General features: G+C 49.2%; 1 protein-coding gene across 1 annotated transcript in view; it reads right to left on the reverse strand.

Annotated features, from left to right (window-relative positions):
• COTL1 (coactosin like F-actin binding protein 1) overlaps positions 1-20,187 on the reverse strand; it is a 44,443-nt gene that overhangs the window by 6,187 nt on the left and 18,069 nt on the right. Inside the window, exon 3 of the mRNA XM_036834698.1 lies at positions 10,913-11,070. Within this exon, the coding sequence (XP_036690593.1) occupies positions 10,913-11,070 (158 nt within the window). The remainder of the gene's footprint in view (positions 1-10,912; positions 11,071-20,187) is intronic.

The following is a 20,187-nucleotide window of genomic DNA, read 5'->3' on the forward strand; positions in this document are numbered from 1 at the left end:
TTGGGGCTCTGTACATAGTCAAGAATCTATTTGCAAGGCTGGTTTAAAAAGTGTATAAGTATTTTCCTATCCTTGGTTTTAAATCATTTCATTTTTAAATGGCTCCCAGTTGCCTGGGTTTAAACCCCAGCTTCAGTCTTAAAACGTGCTGGGAGTAGTTTGTGCCAAATACAAATAGGGACAGCTGTCCATACGCATCTCCAGCAGCCTGACCCTCCCCAGAAACTTACCACCCCCTGAGCCTCAGTCTCCTCATCTGCAAGCAGGGACAATGAGAGGACCTACATCCTAGGGCTGGCTGTGAGAATCAGATGAGTGTGCAGTGGAAGTGCTCAAGAATGATTAGGTAATATTTTAAATGATCCTGGGTTACCTTTGTTCTCAAGATTGTTAGGGGAGTCTGAGCTATAAAGAAGTTTTCTGAAACACTCAGAGCAAATGCACAGGGAGTGGCTAGTTCCTCTTCTCTCACCCACACTGATTTCTCCATCCCCACTGTTTACTTTTTAATGAAGGGAAGTCTGGAGAATTCCTCGGAATAAGCAAGGTAGTGACACTGGCTCTCCTTGCCCTTGCAGAAAGAAGACGGCAAATCCAGCTGCTTGACCAAAAGCTGTGCGCGGGATTAGCCACAGGAGGACAGAGGAGAAGCCTGTTGGGGTAGAAGTGTGTCTGGTCTTCTACCTAGAACATTAGGACCATGGTGGGTTGCTACCCTATGCAGAGAATATGGGTGCTGGGAAGGTCTGGGAAGAAAAAATGAGTGGGAGTCTTTGACAGTTAAGTTTGTGATGCCAGCAATGCACGTTTCTACAAGGCAGGGCCGGGGAGGAGAGGTGACCTTCGTTGTATCCAAAGACAATGAGAGCTAATGCAATTCGTTCTTCCAATAAACACATGTTTACTGAACACCTATTATACGCCAGACACTCTCCTAGGCCATGGGAAGTCAAAATCTGGTACTTACAGGTCTCTCTGAGAGTCTAAGAGCAGAGAAAGAGAACCAGGGGGCTCTAAAATGCCCCGAAGGAAGCCATCAATGGCTCTGGGCCCTGGTTTCCACCTCTGTGAAAGAAGAGGGCTTTCTTCTTTCACAGGTTCTAGAAGGCAGGTTCGGCCAGCCCTTTCCCCACCAGCCATCTGTGGATTTGCACCTGAGCCTCCAGAGTATGTGGGACAAAGTTCCACCTTGGCCACAAGAATCCAAGGAGCAATGGGGAAAACTGCCACAGAACTGTCAACTTTGGGATTAGAGCATGGCTTTCGAAAAGGAGGCCTTGTGCTAGTAAACTCTTGCCAAAAAACGGGGGATGGAACCTCCCCTCCCACATGTGTGAGATGCGACAGGGGGCGGATGAGACACATGCTGGCCACAATATTGTATCTTTTCCCCCAAGTAGGCGAAGATGAATTATAAACCAAAGACCTTGGTGTGCTGAAGAAAAGCAGGTGGTCCCCAGCAGCCTGCATCTTCCTAGGAGAAAAGGCACCCTCCAAGGAACAGGGGCCTGATGAAAATGCACAGTATCGAACCTGCCAACCCCTCCTGGGCCCCCTACACCTTCTCTCCTACAACTATTCTACAGCGCCTCAGAGACCAAGGTTTTAAAAATCCTTCCAGCAAGGTGTAATTTACTCCAAAAGAACAGGTTCTTGTAATTGGCATGAGTCACCACAGACAAGGGAAAAACAAATAGATCAAAATGGTATAGTCCAGTGTTTGAGAGATTCGGGAACACAGGCACCTGCGTCACCACCGCAGGGCAGAAATGACACGACCCTATTTCACTAAGGAGAGGACAAAGGACAAGAGAGAGAAATGTGGTGGCATTTCGAGTGGACACAAGGTAATTGCCCAACACAGATGGATGGGGGAAAGCATGATGTCTTGTAGCATGCTGGGGTAGGTTTGGGTCCAAACCAAACAGGAGCAGCTGTCCATATGCCTTGAAGCCTGACCCCCGCAGGGCCACCCACCTCTTTAGCATTTGAGTGACTGCCGGGATTCTGACACCCCCTGCTTTCCTGACCATGGACATTTACAGAAGCCCTGACTCCATTCTGCCTGATTTCTGACTATGGCTCCATCTAGATCAGGGATGGTAAGAATGTGGGAAACAAACTCTGCTCTCTCCTCCAGTATCCATGGCAGACATCACAAATTAATCATGGCACTTTCCCCACTGAGTCCAGACTTAACCTCAAAATCCTTAACCCAGACCTCCAAATAGCCCCTGCTATCGATCACTTGACAAACAATATTAAATCCATGTTTCGGACTTCAATTTCTGCCTGGTTGAAATCGTGCTTAGCATTTCTTGTTCCTCAGTGACACCCACTTTGGGGACTTTTTCTCAAAGGAATAATTCAACAGAATTTTTTAAAAATTACAACACACATACTCACAGATGTTCATTGTCAGTAAATACCAGACTGCTTCCACTTTTCAACAGAAGTTGGGTAAATAAGTAAGTAGTATTTACATTGAACACTTCATACATAGCAGACACTTATGATATACAGTATTTTACTTAATTTTTACAATTCCATGAGTTTAGATATTATCATCCCCAATTTTCAGAGGATGCTGAAACTCAAGGAAGTAAAGTAGCTGGCAAAAGTTTGCACACATGGTGAGTGGTGGGGCTGGGACCGAAACCCGTGTTTAACTCCACGCCAAGGTCTTTACCAGGAGAGTGAACACACACACACACACACACACGTACATGTAATCACACATTCACTAACAGAATAGTATTCAGCCATTAAAATTATGAAAACTGAAAACATTTATGAAATGTTACATGAAAGGACACACTGTACCTCTGCTATGATTAATCACGTTTGTAATAACATGTACCACGTGGCCAGGGCTCCAGGGGAATTAGCAGAAATCGCTGTGTGGCAGATCATCATTTAGGTCCTTAATTTTGTCTGAACCATTTTTCAAAACCACACCACCCTGGGATAAACCACCAAGGGGGAGAAAACAGAGAGCCTGGAGCTTGCTCTGGGAGGGTCTTTCAAAGGGCAGGACGTCCAGGGACAAACTATGACAAGGACAAAGGTGGGGTTGGTCCATGCAAGGGAAGAGAACGAGGGAGGGAAAATCTGAAAGACAAACGTAGAGAGTGTAGGTAGCCTTCAGCCCCAAAAAGCACCGTGGGGTGTGCAGCCACACATGGAGACCTGTCTGGACTCAGCGTTCGGGCTCCTTCAGTAAAGACCTGAACACACTCTAACCTGGCATCCCCAGAGCATGGAAACTGTCTGCTGTTGACAGTGTTGGGAATCACTGTGTAGACATCAGGAGGCCAGCTGGCGGGGGGCAACCAGGCAGGCACCACGCCAAGGCCAGCTGGCCGAGGGCTGGGACCCATCTGGGGTTTAGTGATGGGCACCCGGCCACAGCCCACTGGCAGAGCAGGCTTGTGAAAGCGGCTTCCATTTACATGCTGGGCTCAGGGTTTGGGCGTCTTCCTCTCCCAAGGGTTTTTAACCTCCTGGTAGCAGAAGCATAGAACCAGGTTCCCCACTGCCCTTCCCACCACTAAAGCGGTCTCTGAGTCCCACCAGCTGGCTTCTGTCTTGACACTCACCTTGGCTTGAGGACTCACCCTTCCCAGCCTCAGTTTCCTCATCTGTATATTGGGTGTATAATGGCACCTGCCCCTCCACACATGATCCCTGGCTCCACCGTTCACAGGCCGCTTGGGAGCTTTGTATGTATTTGTGTTAAATAAAGGACACAAGCATGGGAAAGCCCCCTTGCCTGAGCCCAGGCCCAAGTGAAACGCATCAGCACAAAAGGCCCTTTCTGGTTCTGAGAAGAATAAAGGGCCTTTCCACAAACCACGGGCTTGAAGAAGCATAAAACTCCCTGTAACAACAAACAGCTGAAACCCTTTAAAGATGGACGAAGCGCCAAAGCTGGCCCCCCGAGGGCCAGGCAGCAACTAATGCTTTGCAAGGGGGAGCAGCAGCCCCGTAAATCTCACGACACAGAAGTGTGTGGGTTCTCCCGGCTGACCCAACCAGCTCTCACCTCTGCTTTTCACTGACACAAAGCAGAGCCTTTGGAAATTCCAATCCACCCCCAAATCCCTCCCTGAGTGTAAATGGCTTCCACAATTTAATTCAGCCCAAAGAGCAGTTACTGAACATTTACTAGCTTCTGTCCTAGGAATACACCAAGAATAAGACACAGACTAGAGCCTAAGTGAACGGATCTGTTTCTTCACTTTTTAGCACCTGTTTAGTACTTTTCTAGGTTTGAGAAATACAAATAAAGCGGCCATGGTCCCTGCCCTTGAGAGTACTTTCTAGGGTCACTTAATTGTAATTCATGGAATTTGGGTCATAGTATCATACAAACAGATAGAGGAGCAATTAATTCTGATTGAGGCTGGTAGGAGAATGGGGTAAAGAATAAGGGTTTTGAAGGATGAATAGGAGTTCATCAGTCACTAAAAGGAGAAACCTTTTCACATCCTTTACTTTCCTTTAATCCTTCCAACAGCTCTATGAAATTTTATAGTCTCTTTTTCATAAGTGAGACCAGAGTCTAGAGATAAAGTTACTTGCCCGAGGTCCTAGGATGAAAAGTTGCTAGAGCTGGAATATCAACTTGGGTCTCACTCTCCTTAAGCCCATGGTCTCTACCATTTGACACAGCAGCATTTTTTAAAAAAAAGAAACACCGTACAATGATGCTCAGTTTCCAGTTTAAAAAAAAAAAAAAAGGTTCTACCATCAAGGAGCTTGAGAACCAGATCAGTACATTTAAAAATAAATGTAAGAGGTTTGTTTCCTGCAGAACTTCTCAGAGCCTTCTCAGAGTGCTAGAGGACTTTGGGAAACATGCAGTGGGGTGAAGTGACAGAGTCAGGGCCCCAGGGGCCAGTCTACAAGCACAGGGGACATTGAGCAACTTCCCCAACTTCCCCAGACCCCAGGCTCCTCATCTATAAAGTGGGGATAATGACAGAACTATCCTTGTTGTGAAGAAGAAATCATTTTAATGTGTGGAAAGTCCTTGAAAGTGCCAGGCACGTGGTAGCGGCACAATAAAACTCTTGTTATTAATATTACTACCACACTGGTACACAAACATGACCCTCCTTGAGGAGAGTTAGGACATCTGGTCCTGGCCCTGGAGGTGGAGGAGGTCCAGAATGTAAGCCAGCCCTGCTCCTGGGGTTCAGAGGCCATCAGGATACACTACACTGATGATTCCATGCAGTCATTGACACGCCCGTCCTTCCCGCCTCTACTTCTCCTTGGAGGAAACACTCCCTGCCGTTCTTTTCCCAGTGCTGAAAGCTGAGATCTACCTCTGGTTACTTGGCTCCGTGGGGCTTCCCTGGTGGCGCAGTGGTTGAGAATCTGCCTGCCAATGCAGGGGACACGGGTTCAAGCCCTGGTCTGGGAAGATCCCATATGCTGCGGAGCAACTAGGCCCGTGAGCCACAACTACTGAGCCTGCGCGTCTGGAGCCTGTGCTCCGCAACAAGAGAGGCCGCGACAGTGAGAGGCCCGCGCACCGCGATGAAGAGGGGCCCCCGCTCGCCGCAACTAGAGAAAGCCCTCGCACAGAAACGAAGACCCAACACAGCCAAAAATAAATAAATAAATAGCGTTCCCTTTAAAAAAGAAAAAAAAAATACAGAATAGATAAAAGGACCGCGTGAATAAAGTGATTCCGCAAGGCCAGCACAATGTTTCATCGACCGAGTCTGCCCTAAAGCAAGACAGCCTGGCCCAGCGCGGGCAGGTCTCTAACTGGGGTGACTGCATTGCCCCTGTCATCCCCCAGAGGCGCCGGAACAATGGGACGGGTGTTGTGTTGCCGGCACCAGCCGGGCATTTCTGTGCAGCAGATGACGGCTGTGACGACGCAGCCGCGCGCCCTGGCCACTCAGCACATTCCCGGGGCCCGAGTCCGGCTGTCACCATGGCCCAGCGTGGCACCCGCCACTGCCCGTGGCCTTGCTGGTCTTGCCTTGTTTTCCACCAGCCGCAGATGCAGCTCAGCATCTCAGCCCGGCTCTGAACACAGACTAAAGAGACCCAGAATCAAACCTCCTGATTTTCAACTCCTCTGGGCTCCAGCCCCGGGCCTGCCGCTTGTTAACCATGGGTTCGGGGCAAATCCTATCACTGCTCTGGGTTAGGGTTAAGGTTAGGGCTCCTGGGCTTCCCTGGTGGCGCAGTGGTTGAGAATCTGCCTGCCAATGCAGGGGACACGGGTTCGAGCCCTGGTCTGGGAAGATCCCACATGCCGCGGAGCAACTAGGCCCGTGAGCCACAACTACTGAGCCTGCGCGTCTGGAGCCTGTGCTCCGCAACAAGAGAGGCCGCGATAGTGAGAGGCCCGCGCACCGCGATGAAGAGTGGCCACCGCTCGCCGCAACTAGAGAAAGCCCTCGCACAGAAACGAAGACCCAACACAGCCATAAATAAAAAATAAAAAATAAAATAAAATAAAAAGGTTAGGGCTCCCCTGGCTGATGCACCTATGCGCAGGCCCCAGGCTGGAACCTGAAGGAGTCTGGATTGTTTGAAGTCAGCACCAGCAAGGGTGGGTGAGGCTCAGGACCTTCCTGTGTTGCTGATGGATGCGACTTTGATCCAATCCATCTGCAAGACAATCAGGCAGGATGGCTCAACAATAAGATTCATGCCTTGTGTCCCAGGCTCAGCACGCGGTCCTATCAGCTCCCAGGGAAACGCTCCACAACCTAGAAAGCTGTGCATCGTGGTGGTGTCTAAACAGGACAGCGGGGAGTCATAACAGCCGCACTTCCAGGCCTCTATCAGAGATAGTTCTAAGCGCTTTCCATATAGTTGCTCATTTAATCCTCACAACAACCGCAAGAGGCAGACACTATACTAGCTCAGTTTTAGCCATCAGGGGAGTGAAGCCCAGAGGAAAGCAACTTGCCCAAGGCCATACAGTAAATGGTGGGGCTGAAATCTGAACTCACTCCATCTGGCTCAAACAGCTGTACCCCAGACCACTGCACTACACACTGTCTCTTCGTCTGACAAAGTGAAGAGTGGTTCATTTAAATATAATATGCTGTCATAAACCAACTACCCCATAAAAAATGAAACAATTTCAGAATAAATCAAAACAGAATACGACACAGCAGGTCAAGTCATTCAACTCATTTTTAAATGGGGAAACTGAGGCCCAGGAAGGGAGAGAGACTTGCCCACAGGCAGGCAGGTGGCGTAAAGATCCACTCTTCTTTATTTCAATGTCTCTACATTAATTTACACTGTCTACATCTCATACAAAGCATAAGGATGTGGGTATATTATTTTAATTATTACAAAAACCAAGGGTTATGAGTAATCTTAAACTAAAACTCAATCCATTTATTCTTCACATGGAAACTGTGGTAAAAGGCAGCTAGGGATGTGATCCTGTCCCCAAGACACGGAATCCAGAATGGCCCATCTGGAGACCCCTTAGAGAACATCTGTTCTGAGTCCCCATTAAGCAGAGAGGGCAACTGACACATCAGAATCAGCATGATTTTAGTGACTGTCAGAAAATACCATTATGCCAGTAAAATCGACCCCTTTGTAACATTAATGGCTGTATTTGCAACTGTAGTATAAATGCGAGGTCTTGTAATAGCTTCGGGTAATAAACCTTTTTAAATGCAGAGGTGGAAAATGCGAAAGGTAATGGTCAAAATATCACATTGCACCTGCAGTTCAGGATAGAGTCCCTGCCCCCCACCCCCACCCTGCCGCCACCGGAGGGCATGTCTGTGCTTTTCTTCTACCAGCATCCCTTTCTTTTAACAATTGGAGCTGCCAATCATGGGACCCCACCTGCCTGGCCCACAGGATGTGCCAACTGGATCATTTTAAGGGAATGATTGACACTGAGGGAGGGGGGCTCTCTCTTCCCCTGGGATCAAGACGGAGAAGAACCACCATGCCTGGACCATTTCTCCTGCTGCACAGAGGGCACCTGAGGCCAAATCCAGAGGAAAGAGAGAAGAGAAATGAAAGGAAGATACTGCTTCAGCCCTGGGTCCAGCCACACCTAAAGCTGGCAACCCCTGCCCTTCCCAGTTCAGAGAGCCAAGCAATTCCCCTTTTTGCTGCAATGTATTTGAGTTTGCCAACAAATCAATTATAACCAATATTCCCAATTGAAGTTACAAAAATCATATTTCCCCAAATCACCCTCTTAACCCACTGAGCCAAACTGAGAAAAGTTCTAGATATATAAAGAACTCTGCAGACTGCTAATAGGTTCAGGGTTTCCTTTGGGGGTGATAAAAAAGTTCTGGAACTTTCGGACGATGGTGATGATCGCCCAACACTGCAAATGTACTTCACGTCAGTGAACCGTACATCAAAAGGGCTAACATTTCATGTCACTGTATTTCACCACAATCTTAAAAATGGAAAGAAAACAGGAGCATTGCAAGCGTCAAAAGACTGCCCCCACTGGACGCATCCCAGCAAACATCTCCCTGTGTGCCCTGTTCTCCTGGCTGGCCAACCAGAGGGCTAAGTGTGGAGGGCGGAGTGCAGCAGGAGACCTTCGGACTTGGACATGCATTCTTTTGCATTTTCCATTCTGTCGCCATAAAGGAGACCCTTGAAAGCTGGTTAACCATTAAAACCCCCAACTCTCCTGAAGAAAAATAACCCGTGGGGTTGAGTAGGTGGCCATCCGAAGCATGGGTGCCGGTGCTGGAGAGGGTACCAGCCGCAGTGTTCACTGGTAATGCTGATTAGGATAGGAAGTAAATGATATGTACTGAACACTTACTATGTCCCAGGCACAGTGCTAACCCGCTAGGAGGGAATCTGACAGCCTATACGTTTTTTTTTGTTTTTTGTTTTTTGTTTTTAATAAATTTATTTATTTATTTTTGGCTGTGTTGGGTCTTCGTCTCTGTGCGAGGGCTTTCTCTAGTTGCGGCGAGCGGGGGCCACTCTTCATCGCGGTGCGCGGGCCTCTCACTGTCGCGGCCTCTCCCGTTGCGGAGCACAGGCTCCAGACGCGCAGGCTCAGTAGTTGTGGCTCACGGGCCTAGTTGCTCCGCGGCATGTGGGATCTTCCCAGACCAGGGCTCGAACCCGTGTCCCCTGCATTGGCAGGCAGATTCTCAACCACTGCGCCACCAGGGAAGCCCAGCCTATACGTTTTTAAAGCGATCCTCACCCCTGTGATGACCTGGAACCCCCGTCTCCTAAAAGTATATCCTAAAGAAACGATCCAGTGGATGACAGAAAGGAGTTGCATGTATTAAAATGCTGGTTAGGACATTATTTCTAACAATAAAAACTGGAAGCAACTCAAGAGGTCAACACCAGGGGGATTTTCAGTACCTCACAGGGCGCTTGTGAAATGGGACGCTCAGCCGCCAGAAAAACCTTCATTACAAAGACTCTGTGGCCACATAATTTATGTAATTATGTTATGTTAGAAAAAAAAAAAAAAAAAGAAGAAGAAGAAGCTGATTAGGGAGTGATTCACAGGCCGTGACCGCAGCAATGCGAAGAGGTGGGTGAGCTCCCCTGCAGAACTCGTAGCGAAGATGGAAAAATAAACTGTAAGAATGGAATGATAGGAAAATTTTTTCCTATTGTTATTTTTTAAATAAAAGTTTTATTTGGGGATAGTTGGGGATTTACAGAAAAGCGGCAAAAGACAATACCAAGAGTTCCCATGTACCCCACCGGCCATTTTGACAATTGTTAACATCTTATGTTACCGTGGTACATTTGTCACAGCTAAGAAGCCAACACTGGAACGTGACTACTAAACTAAACCCCCGACTTCATTCCGATTTCACCAGTTTTTCTGTTCCGGGATCCAATCCAGGACACCACATTGCACACAGCCGATTTCTGTGTGTGTCTGTTTTGTTTTTGGTTTTTTTACAATGCAATGGCTTCCTTTTGTATATTCACAGATATGTGCAACCATCACTACAGATTTTAGAATATTTTAGAATATTTTCATCACGTCAAAAAGAAGCCCCATACCCGTTAGCTACCACCTCCCTATCATGGGTTTTAGGAAATTGTTTTGCAAAATGGAGAACCCTTTGGTAAGAAGAAAACTATCTCCCCTTCACCTCTCTTCCCCAGTTTATCTTTCTGGAATTCGGATTATTTTTCTCAGCATCACCCAGTGTCCTAGCCCCAGATAAATCACTTAGTGTCAATTTTTGTTATGTCCAGGATGGAAAAAAAACTTTAAAATGGGGAACTCTACAGGTAGAACTGTTTAGAAGCTCAGAGACAAAACCAAGGGTACACCCACCTTTTCCTCCTCCTCTCCGTCTAATAGGGACACAGGAGTAAGTCAGCCATGACCAACACCCAGCTACCCAGACTAGGAATCTCTGCCACTGTTGATATAGCCTTTGTCATTCTATGGCCGTCAAAGTCATCATAAAACCCCTGCTGGTGCCCATAAGGTTGACATTTATTCATTCACCAAGTGCTATTGAGCACCTACTGTGTGCTAGACACCATTCAGAGAGCACTCGTGAATTCTCCCATCGGGTCCTCATGGCCACAGTTGGAAGTCATCCATCACCCAATCAGGAAGTGGTGCCATTTTGGTCATCCCTCCAACCCCTTCTCCGTGAGCCACCTGCCCCCCCCCCCCCAAGAGGGAGACACCAGCCACCACGTTTCTAGTATTTGATGGTCAGGATCACAGATGCGGCTACCACCCCAGAAAGCAATTTGGGGTACATCTCACCAGTGGTGTTACTGGTCCAGAAATGTAGCACGACACGTTCAAAGTCACAGACCAAGGAGCCAAGCCCAGCCCCTTGTGTCCCTGCTGGATGGTGACCCTTTGTGGGATGTGACCAGCACCTCCCCACCCGAGACCCTAAAAGAACACAAGGACAGTTACCTGCACCACCTCCTTCACCAGGGTCTTGTCTGTGCCGGTCTTGGCACGCTGCAGCCCACTGACATTCTCGCCGATCCATGTGATGAGGGCGAACTTGGACCTCTTGCTCATCGCGTCCCCGGTGGTGAAGCGCACGAAGGCAAACAATCGGACGTCATCTGCACCAACGGCAAAGGGAGGGCACGGTGCTCGGTTAAAACACCCCAAATCCACATCCCCAGCAGGGGCTCTGAGCCACGAGGGTGCCCAGAGCCACGTGGCAGGAGCCAACATGCCCTCGCTCAATCTCGACAACAGTGCCACAGGCTGGGATGCCCATTTCACAGACAGGAAGTGGAGGCACAGAAGGGCCATGTGACACTCCTGAGGCGGCAGAGGCAGATGGAGGCCAGGCCTCTCTGACTGCCATGCCTGCGACCCTCCCCTCCCCCATACAGTCAAGGCTCAAATTCTGAATCTGATTTAGGGAACGGAAGTTCGTCGACTCTTTTTATCCCAAATCTTTGAGGCCCTATTTGGAACAGCAAAGCCACACGGTGGAGAGATGGGAACTGGGCTGGGGTGGGGAGGAGAGGAGGAAACAAAGACGGTGGCCCTTGTTCTGGTCTGGGATATAGCTCTGGGCCCACTGGGCATGGCTAGCTTATGGCCAGACAATTAGGCCAATAAAGAATTCTGGGGCTTCCCTGGTGGCGCAGTGGTTAAGAATCTGCCTGCCAATGCAGGGAATACGGGTTCGATCCCTGGTCCGGGAAGATCCCACATGCTGTGGAGCAACTAAGCCTGTGCGCCACACTACTGAGCCTGCACTCTAGAGCCCGTGAGCCACAACTACTGAGCCCGCGTGCCACAACTACTGAAGCCTGCGCGCTTAGAGCTCGTGCTCCAAAATGAAGAGTAGCCCCCGCTCGCCGCAATTAGAGAAAACCTGTGGGCAGCAACAAAGACCCAGTGCAGCCAAAAATAAATAAATAAAAATAAATTAATTAGTTAAAAAAAAAAAGAATTCTGAGTATTTTTCCACTGGGTATGTTATGCTTGTTATACGGTATATGTTTGTTTTTATTAAAATGACTCTGGGGGCTATTCTGGCCGATGGATCTACATTTAAGTCTGTGTCATTGCCACACCAGTAATCTCATCATCATCACTTCAGAATCTCTTTCATAGTACATTGTGCTAAGCTCCCCCATCCCCCGCTGCTCTGCATCCCCAAAATATCAGCTGGTATTCCTGAGTTTTTAAAGTGACGTGTGTGTGTGTGTGTGTGTGTGTGTGTGTGTCCACCTCGGTACTCTAGTCATTACGGGCTGGGTCATTCTTCGTGCTGGGGCCGTCCTGCAGTGCAGAATCCTGGCCTCCACCCGCTCAATGTCAGTATCACACCCCCCGGCCCACTAGGACAATCAACAACGCCTCCAGCCATTGCCCAATGTCTCCATCGGGGCAGAACCACCCCCAGGTAAGAACAAATTCTAGACATACTTTGTGTCCCCATTTAGTCAGGACCCCTTTGTGTTTTCCACCAAAATCCTGCACGTTTTTTGGAGGGCATCACATATCCTTACTCAGATGAATGCCTAAGTAGTTCACATGTCAATTGCAGTTATCGGTGAAATCTCATTCCACCCTCCCCCACCCCCCCCCCCCCGCCCCCCGTGATGGCTGGTACGCGGGATGCTGGTTTGGGGTCATGCATCTTGTACCTGCCGCTCCATTCAGCTCATACTCTCAAATGGCTTTTCGTCGCTGGCTTTAGGGTTTCTCAGCGACCCAATGACCCATCGAGCTGTGTTTCCCAAGCACTGTCTGAATCACCTGGGATCTCGCTAAAATGCAGATTCTGATTCGGCAGGTTTGGGATAGGGCCCCGGGGTCTGCGTTCCTAACTAGCTCCCAGGTGATACTGACACTGCTGATCAAAGGATCACACTTTGAGGTTTTAAGGCTTTTTTTTTTTTTAAATCAAGGTGTCTTTCTTCCTAGAATCATTCCGGGTGCCACCATGCCGAATCCCACACAAAGTAAAGGTTCTCACCAAGATCCAAGGTCACCAGCCCTCTGAGTGTAATGGAGACACAGTCTACACTGGCTGGTTAGTACCTCAAAGCATGAGCTCATCCTGACAACAAGCTACGCTGTCTAAAGGGGAACCATCTGACCGGGGGAGCTGAGACACAGCCCTGGCAGGCCACGGACTCCTGACTCAAACTCCACATGCGGGCATTTCTTAAAGGAAACAGATCATAATCGCCATTCACGCTGGCACAGCACCTTTCGGTTTACGGGTCAGTATTCACTGGGTCTTTATAAAGATGCTGGGAGGTGGGCCGCGGGGTCGCGGGGGCGTCATTGTCACCCTCATCAACATCCAAACAACCGTTTGGTAGATGAGGCTGGGAGGTTGTGTGATGTGCCCAAGGTAACATGCCAAGGACAAAGCCAGCCTGAAGCCAAGGGCTAGGACATCTCGGGTGTGTCTGCCCAGCCCCCCTGCTTTAGGGAAACACCCCACCCAGCCATGGGAGCCTGGTGGGTGCCCAACCTGGGACCTGACCACTGGGGTCAGGCAGTGAGGACAGACCGGTGTAAGGGACACTTCACAGGCCAAATTGACATGGCTTGGTGACCAACTGGCCATGGGAAGTGAGGAAGGAAAAGTCCAAGGACAGGAGACCATGTGAACTCCATCTCTTAGTCCCGGAGGATTCTGACTCAATCCCCAAACATCAGAGCCTCGCTGCCTCATGTGTAAAATGGGGAGATTTTTTTGGTTCTCCCCATTTTTTTTTCTTTATTGAGGTAAAAGTCACACCACAAAAATTCACCGTTTTAACTATTTTAAAGCATAGAAGTCAGCAGCGTTTAGTACATCCAAAATGTTGTGCAATCATTTCCATTACCTAATTCCAGAACATCTGCATCATCCCAAAAAGAACCCCCTACCCACCAGCCGTCACTCCTCACCCCCCCCTTCCCCCAGCCCTAAGCAACCACTAATCTGTCTTCTGTCTCTGGATTTGCCTGTTCTGGACATTTCTCACAGATGAAACCCTACACTGTGTGGTCTTTTGTGTCTGGCTTCTCTCACTCAGCATGTTGGCAAGATTCATCCGCGTGGTAGCGTGATCGTCATTCCTTTTATGGCTGAATAATATTCCATTGTACGGATGGACCGCATTGTGTTCTGTTCATCCACGCATCCACTGATGGACACTCGGGATGTTTCCAAATCGGGGTAATTTTATACCTCCCTCCTTCCTTGGCCGTGAGGGTTAAATAGGACGCTGGCCCGACATGGTAGAACCTTCTCCCCAGAGCCTGAGCTACCAGGCAGAGCTGCGGGTGGGAAGTGAGCACAGGAAATGAGGCTGTCTGGGCTGAGGAACTGAAATTCACGCAGCCACGCATGGCTGGTGCAGGACTTTCGTTCTCGAGCATTTCCCAGCATCGAGGCTGCTTTTGGGAAGCCAGCACGCTGTTCCGAGTAGTGTTATTGGAGGAACAGGAGAACCAGCTCCAAAGTGTTTAATTAAATTGCAGCCTTGACTTGAGGGGGAGGCGGGCCACACCTCAGATGCCTCGCGCCTTCTTAAGGCTAAGACAACACCAGCAAAAGAACTCGCAGTCTGTTTCCATGGCAACCACTCTATTTCCCTTTTCCTCATTGGTCAGCCTGGACGTTTGGGATCCCATGACCACACTTGGATCCCAACCGCCCCATCACTGGCCAAACTCAGTGGGAAAGTTACAAACCATGTGTCCCAAGTACCAGCCCAGGACCTGGCACAAGACAGATGTCCGATAAGTCAGTCTCACGCCCACCTCCAAAGACACAGGGAACCTGGCTTTTAAGAACTTCCAGGACTGCAGGCCAATGTCATTTAAATTATCAAGGCAGGAGAGACTGCTTTCCTGGGTGCCTGTTTGGTGCTTATCTGACAATGGTCTGGCCAACAAGATTGCTGACGGTTTTGAAAATCCGAGAGTCACGTTTTGCTTACAAATGTCTGCCACTCGGGATTTGGCATGACACTGAAAAGTCAGCTGAAAGTCTGAGATGAAAAACCTGTTGGTCTGAGTGACATTTTCACAGCTGCCCACACAGATCTCTGTCCCCCACGCATCCTGAAGGAGGTCCTAAGCCCATTTGACCTCCAACTAGTCAATGCAGGAGGAAGTTCTCATTTAGTCGCTAACTTCCTTCCTCTGAACAAACCAGGCAGACCAAACACGGATGTGCACACGGGTGCATCACCTGGAAGGCAGAGCTTGATCCCATCAGATATGCGTATATGAGTGTGTGTGTGTGCCTGTGTGCATGTTTGTGCGTGTGTGTGTGTGTGTGTGTGTGTGTGTGAATGCACGAGTGGGCACATACACACTAGGATGGCAAAATTGGCCGGAAGAAGGTTGGTACTTGGGGTCACTGTCACCCCTGGGGTGGCACTTAGTCCCCAATGGGCCAATGGCACATCTTTCCAGTCTGAGATTGAAAAGTTGAGGTGCAGCCCTGGACAACCCTGGTGGGGGGCACCCGGGCCCAGGACTCATACCAGGGGACACACACTCTGAGCTCCCTCTGTGAGAGGTCCCAGCACAGCTGTCTACACCTGCTGCTCCCTTGACCATTCAGTCTCAACATTCTGGTCTACAGCATCCAGGTTGAGTCCAAGTTCCGGAACCATTAGAAACTCGTCCCCTCTTCATACCAGCTCTGTGATGAGACCAGATTCCTGAATGCCTCTAAGCCTCAGTTTCCTCATCTGCAAAATGGGTCAACTACCTACCTCACAAGTTGGTTGTGAGGATTAAATGAAAAAGAAAGAGATGTGAAAGGCGTGCCTGATGGGGACGGTGACGATTTTTCTATCCCTATCTGTCTGGTGAAACTGCCCTCCGAGGTCCACAGTGGCCTCCTAACTGCCAAACCCAACAGGACAGCCTCGAGGACTTCCCTGGCATTCCAGTGGTTAAGACTCCATGCTCCCAATGCAGGGGGCCCAGATTCGATCCCTGGTCGGGGAACTAAGATCCCGCAAGCTGCACGGTGCGGTCAAAAAAAAAAAAAAAAAAAATCCCTCCAACAGGACAGCCTCTTTGCCTTCCAGCCTCTCTGCTGGCTTTCTGTATCTGCCAAACTTACGCTCACTTTGCTCGGTTTCAAAGTAGGGGCCCTCCTAGGCACACACAGTCATGTGGCCGCTCGTCCTATGAGTATTTCTTGAGGACCTACTGTGTGTCAACCACAGTGCCAAGCACTAGGGGTCACAGATAAGACCAACAAGGGTCCTGAAGATGACAGAGGCTGTTTACTAAGCACTTACTACGTGCTAGGCGCCGTCCTAAGCACTTACACGTAGCTGCACGTTTTTCCATCCCAACCTCTCTGTCCGGTCAGCATTGCTCACGATCCCATTTCACAGATGGAGAAACTGAGGCTCAGAGAGGTGAAGTGATAAGAAGCCAGACATTCCTTTTCTCTGATTACATCTAGAGCAGCAGTTCTCAAAGTGTGGTGCTCAGACCAGCAGCAACAGCATGGCCCAGGAACTCATTAGACTGTGAATTCAGAAACTCTGGGCATAGGGTTTGGGAAGTGAGTTTGAATGAGCCCCTGCAGCATTCTGGTGCCTCCAAAGCCTGAGAACCACTGACCTAGAGGAAGAGGTGAGAAGAGAAGATGGGGTTTTCAGCTCAGAGGACCCACTCTCCTGTGGCCGGGAAAAGGAGTGAGACAAAACGTCTCACAGGCAGAAAAGGTGAAGTGCCCAGAGTTCAGCCCCACCCACTTCCTCCCCACCAGCACCTTTTATTTTAAGGACTTGAGCGTGTAAAGGAGCTTCCGGTATGGTGTGTCTTCTCAACACTAGAATTTACAGAATTTGAGGCATCTAGGCCTGGTTTCCTGACCATCTCCCCATCAAAGACCAGCGGGACGGTCCCCGCAGAGTCTCCGCCTTCCCCCGAATCCCACAGCCCAAGACAGAAGAGCAGTATTTAGAGAAAGAGCTGCTGAGCTACGGTACTGGTAATAGGGAGTTTTTCTGTGACCTCTGTGTCTGCTGACATAAGCCATCATTAATAAGGATTCCCAAATGCATCACAAAACCCCACAGAGCCCCATCTCAGGGGAGCCACCAACCGATGACAAAGCAAGGTTGGGAGCCCCGACCCCGAGGACCATCAACACCACCGCTCGCTGCCTTCTGACCTTTGCTCCAATTCCGGACTGTGGACACCCTCCCCTCCCCCGCTCAGTGAGAGTCTTGTTCATGAAGAGATGGTCCTCACAGGGCGTTCATAAAACTCCACTCTCAAAAGAACTTGACCCTTTGGTTGGTCTGTGAAACCTCATCACAGGCCAAGGATGGGTTATCAGTGTGAAACAGCTCCTGAGCCAGTCAATCCCACAGCCCTAAGGACCCCTCAGGACCTAGAGACCCCAGGCAGGGCCCACTTGGTTCAAAGTCCTGTTCCTCTTTTCAAGGCTCCTTGCCTCCACTGACTAAGTAAGTTAATTTGCAGCATAAAGTCATTGCACGAAAAGTTCTTGGGATATTGCCTGGCAGAACTGTGCTCAGAAACGTCGGCAGTGGACTTCCCTGGTGGCACAGTGGTTAAGAATCCACCTGCCAATTCAGGAGACACGGGTTCAAGCCCTGGTCTGGGAAGATCCCACATGCCGCAGGGCAACTAAGCCCGTGCGCCACAACTACTGAGCCCGTGAGCCACAACTACTGGGCCTGAGCTCTGGAGCCCGTGAGCCACAACTACTGAGCCCACGTGCCTAGAGCCTGTGTTCCGCAACAAGAGAAGCCACCGCAATGAGAAGCCCGCACACCACAACGAAGAGTAGCCCCCGCTCGCCGTAAGTAGAGAAAGCCCACGTGCAGCAATGAAGACCCAACACAGCCAAAATGAAAAAAAAAGAAACGCCGGCAGTGGTCACTAGGCGTTCTCTACTCTACAGCCCCTTCCTCCCCTGGCCTTCCTCTATCCCCCTCTCAACGTTGCATTTCCCTCTCTCTCTCCTATCAACTGCTTTTACCAGCCCCTCCCCTTCTCCCATCTCTTCTCTCCTCCAGCTCCAGTCTAGGGCTAGAAAGGAGGGAGGGACTTAGGAAAAGAGAGTAGAGGTAAGGCAGGAGGCGGGGGGATATGAAGGAAATAGGACAGCACAAAGAGGGAGAGATGACCACAGAGGGCATGGGAAGAGTGGTGAAGAAAAGAGGGGGGTTAGATTTATCTGGAATCACCAAGGCCACCAGGATGAGCTGCTCTAATAAATTTCCCAACAACTATGAACGGCACATAATCCCCACCAAGCTCTTAATGACTCCCTGCCCTCTCCCACCCCTCCCACCCACATCTGAAATCTCCTGAGGCTCAGAATCATTGAGGGACAGATTCTGACTGGTCACACCCAGTATGCTCACCACGGTGGTGACCCTGACACAAGATCCACATTGATCCAGGGACCCCGCCTTCTCCCAAAAAAGACCCTTGTCTGCCCCTCTGCCTTTTCCCAAAGCTGGCACTGGCTGGAGGACAAAACCCAGAGGAGACAGAGGATCTGCCACGAGTCAAGCAGTGTGAGGTTTTCTCACACTTTTGCAAATTCTCTGAACAATTTTTTTCATTACACACAAAACACATACTAGGTGTAGAATAATTAGGAACACGAACAAGCGAGAAAAAAGAAAGCCTCACCACCGAAATAACCCTAGTAAACTCCCTAAGTGACACCTAAGTAAACCTTTGGGTGCATGTCCTTTGATCTCTTCAGCTGCTTTCATATCTGTCCAATTCTTGTCATATCCCCAGCACAAACCACAGCACCAGCCACATAGTAGGCACCCAATAAATATCTACTGGTCAACAGAAAGAAAAAAAGAGAGAGAGAGAAGTAACCATTCATAATTTCCATCCAACACTGAACTTCAGAGCAAGACAAAAGAAAGGGGGAAGGAGACAGCAGGAAATTGCCCCAGAGCTGGGCTGAAGCTGCCCTTACCTTATATAGACTCCCTAAGAAGTTATGCAAACAAGGTTCAGTAAGGGAAAAAACAACCCACACGCCAAAAAGCTGAGCTGTCAGCTTCCACCAAGCAAGCTCCCTAGAGCGGGCATGAAAGGAAACAGGAAAGAATTCAAACATCCTGCCGCCTGGGGCAGAGGGACAGCTGGACAGTGGCCACAGCTGCATCATTTCCAGCAAGCTGCTGATGTGGGAGCCCAGGCAGCGACAGACAAAGACCTGGAAGTGCTAAATGTCCTCTCTCTCTTGGACACGGAGGACAAGGGCTCCATGGATGTGTATACAGCCCTTGCATGTGAGATCACACTGTCTATGCACATTGATTCTTTGTCCCACCCCTTCCTCAAAGCAGCAGACTTCTCAAATGATTCCTTCCTCGTTGCATTTTCGTGAAATGAATGACCCAGCTTTCCTAGTTTGAAAGAGAACACAAGAAAATGGAGTACAGAATAGCCAGAGGAAAAAGAAAGATGATTACTTCCGTAGAACCCTCAGGGAATGGGCTGATCTGGAGACCCAAATTATCAGGATAGCTAAAGGTTTTCCCTCAGTGACAAAGCACCATAACTTTTTTTTTTAATGATTACTTTTACTTCCTTAAATGGAAGTCAGTGTGTTACGTCTGGCTTCACCTTCTGACTTAGAGAACAGTGGCTGTAACCAGGTCCTGGAGGCTCTGAGTACCTAATTGCAGCGTTGACAATGAGACACTCCGAAGACACTGAAGGATTCGGTGTCTGATTGACTGAGCACCACACGCCCCGGTGTGCACGGCTCTGCATTCTCGTGTCCACTTTTTATAGTTTTGCCGTTTCTTGCAACGCTGTTAGTTAGTCATCTGACAAACACTTGTTGACAATTTTTAGTTCAAAGACTTTGCTGAATAAGACACAATATGAACCCTCAAAAAAGACACAACCCAGCGTGGCAAATAAGAAAAACTAAGCATGTGGACACAATGAAGTTAGCACCATAGCCACGAGGCATCACAGGGCATATGGGAACATCAAAGAAAGAAAGAAATTAACTCTGCCTGTGGGGTGGTGATCAGGGCAGCCTTCACAGAGGAGGTGATGTTTGATCCGGGTCTTGAAGGATGACCTAGAGTTCATCCAGCTAACAGGGTAATGAGGAAGAAGGGGGCCCATGTTAACAACCTGAGGGATAGATTCTGACAGAACTCCACAGACAAAAGCACCAGCTTCTGCGGACAAGTTCAAAACGCCTTCCTCTA

The sequence above is a fragment of the Balaenoptera musculus genome, chromosome 19 (genome assembly GCF_009873245.2).
Source record: "Balaenoptera musculus isolate JJ_BM4_2016_0621 chromosome 19, mBalMus1.pri.v3, whole genome shotgun sequence".
Classification (NCBI taxonomy): Eukaryota; Metazoa; Chordata; class Mammalia; order Artiodactyla; family Balaenopteridae; genus Balaenoptera; species Balaenoptera musculus.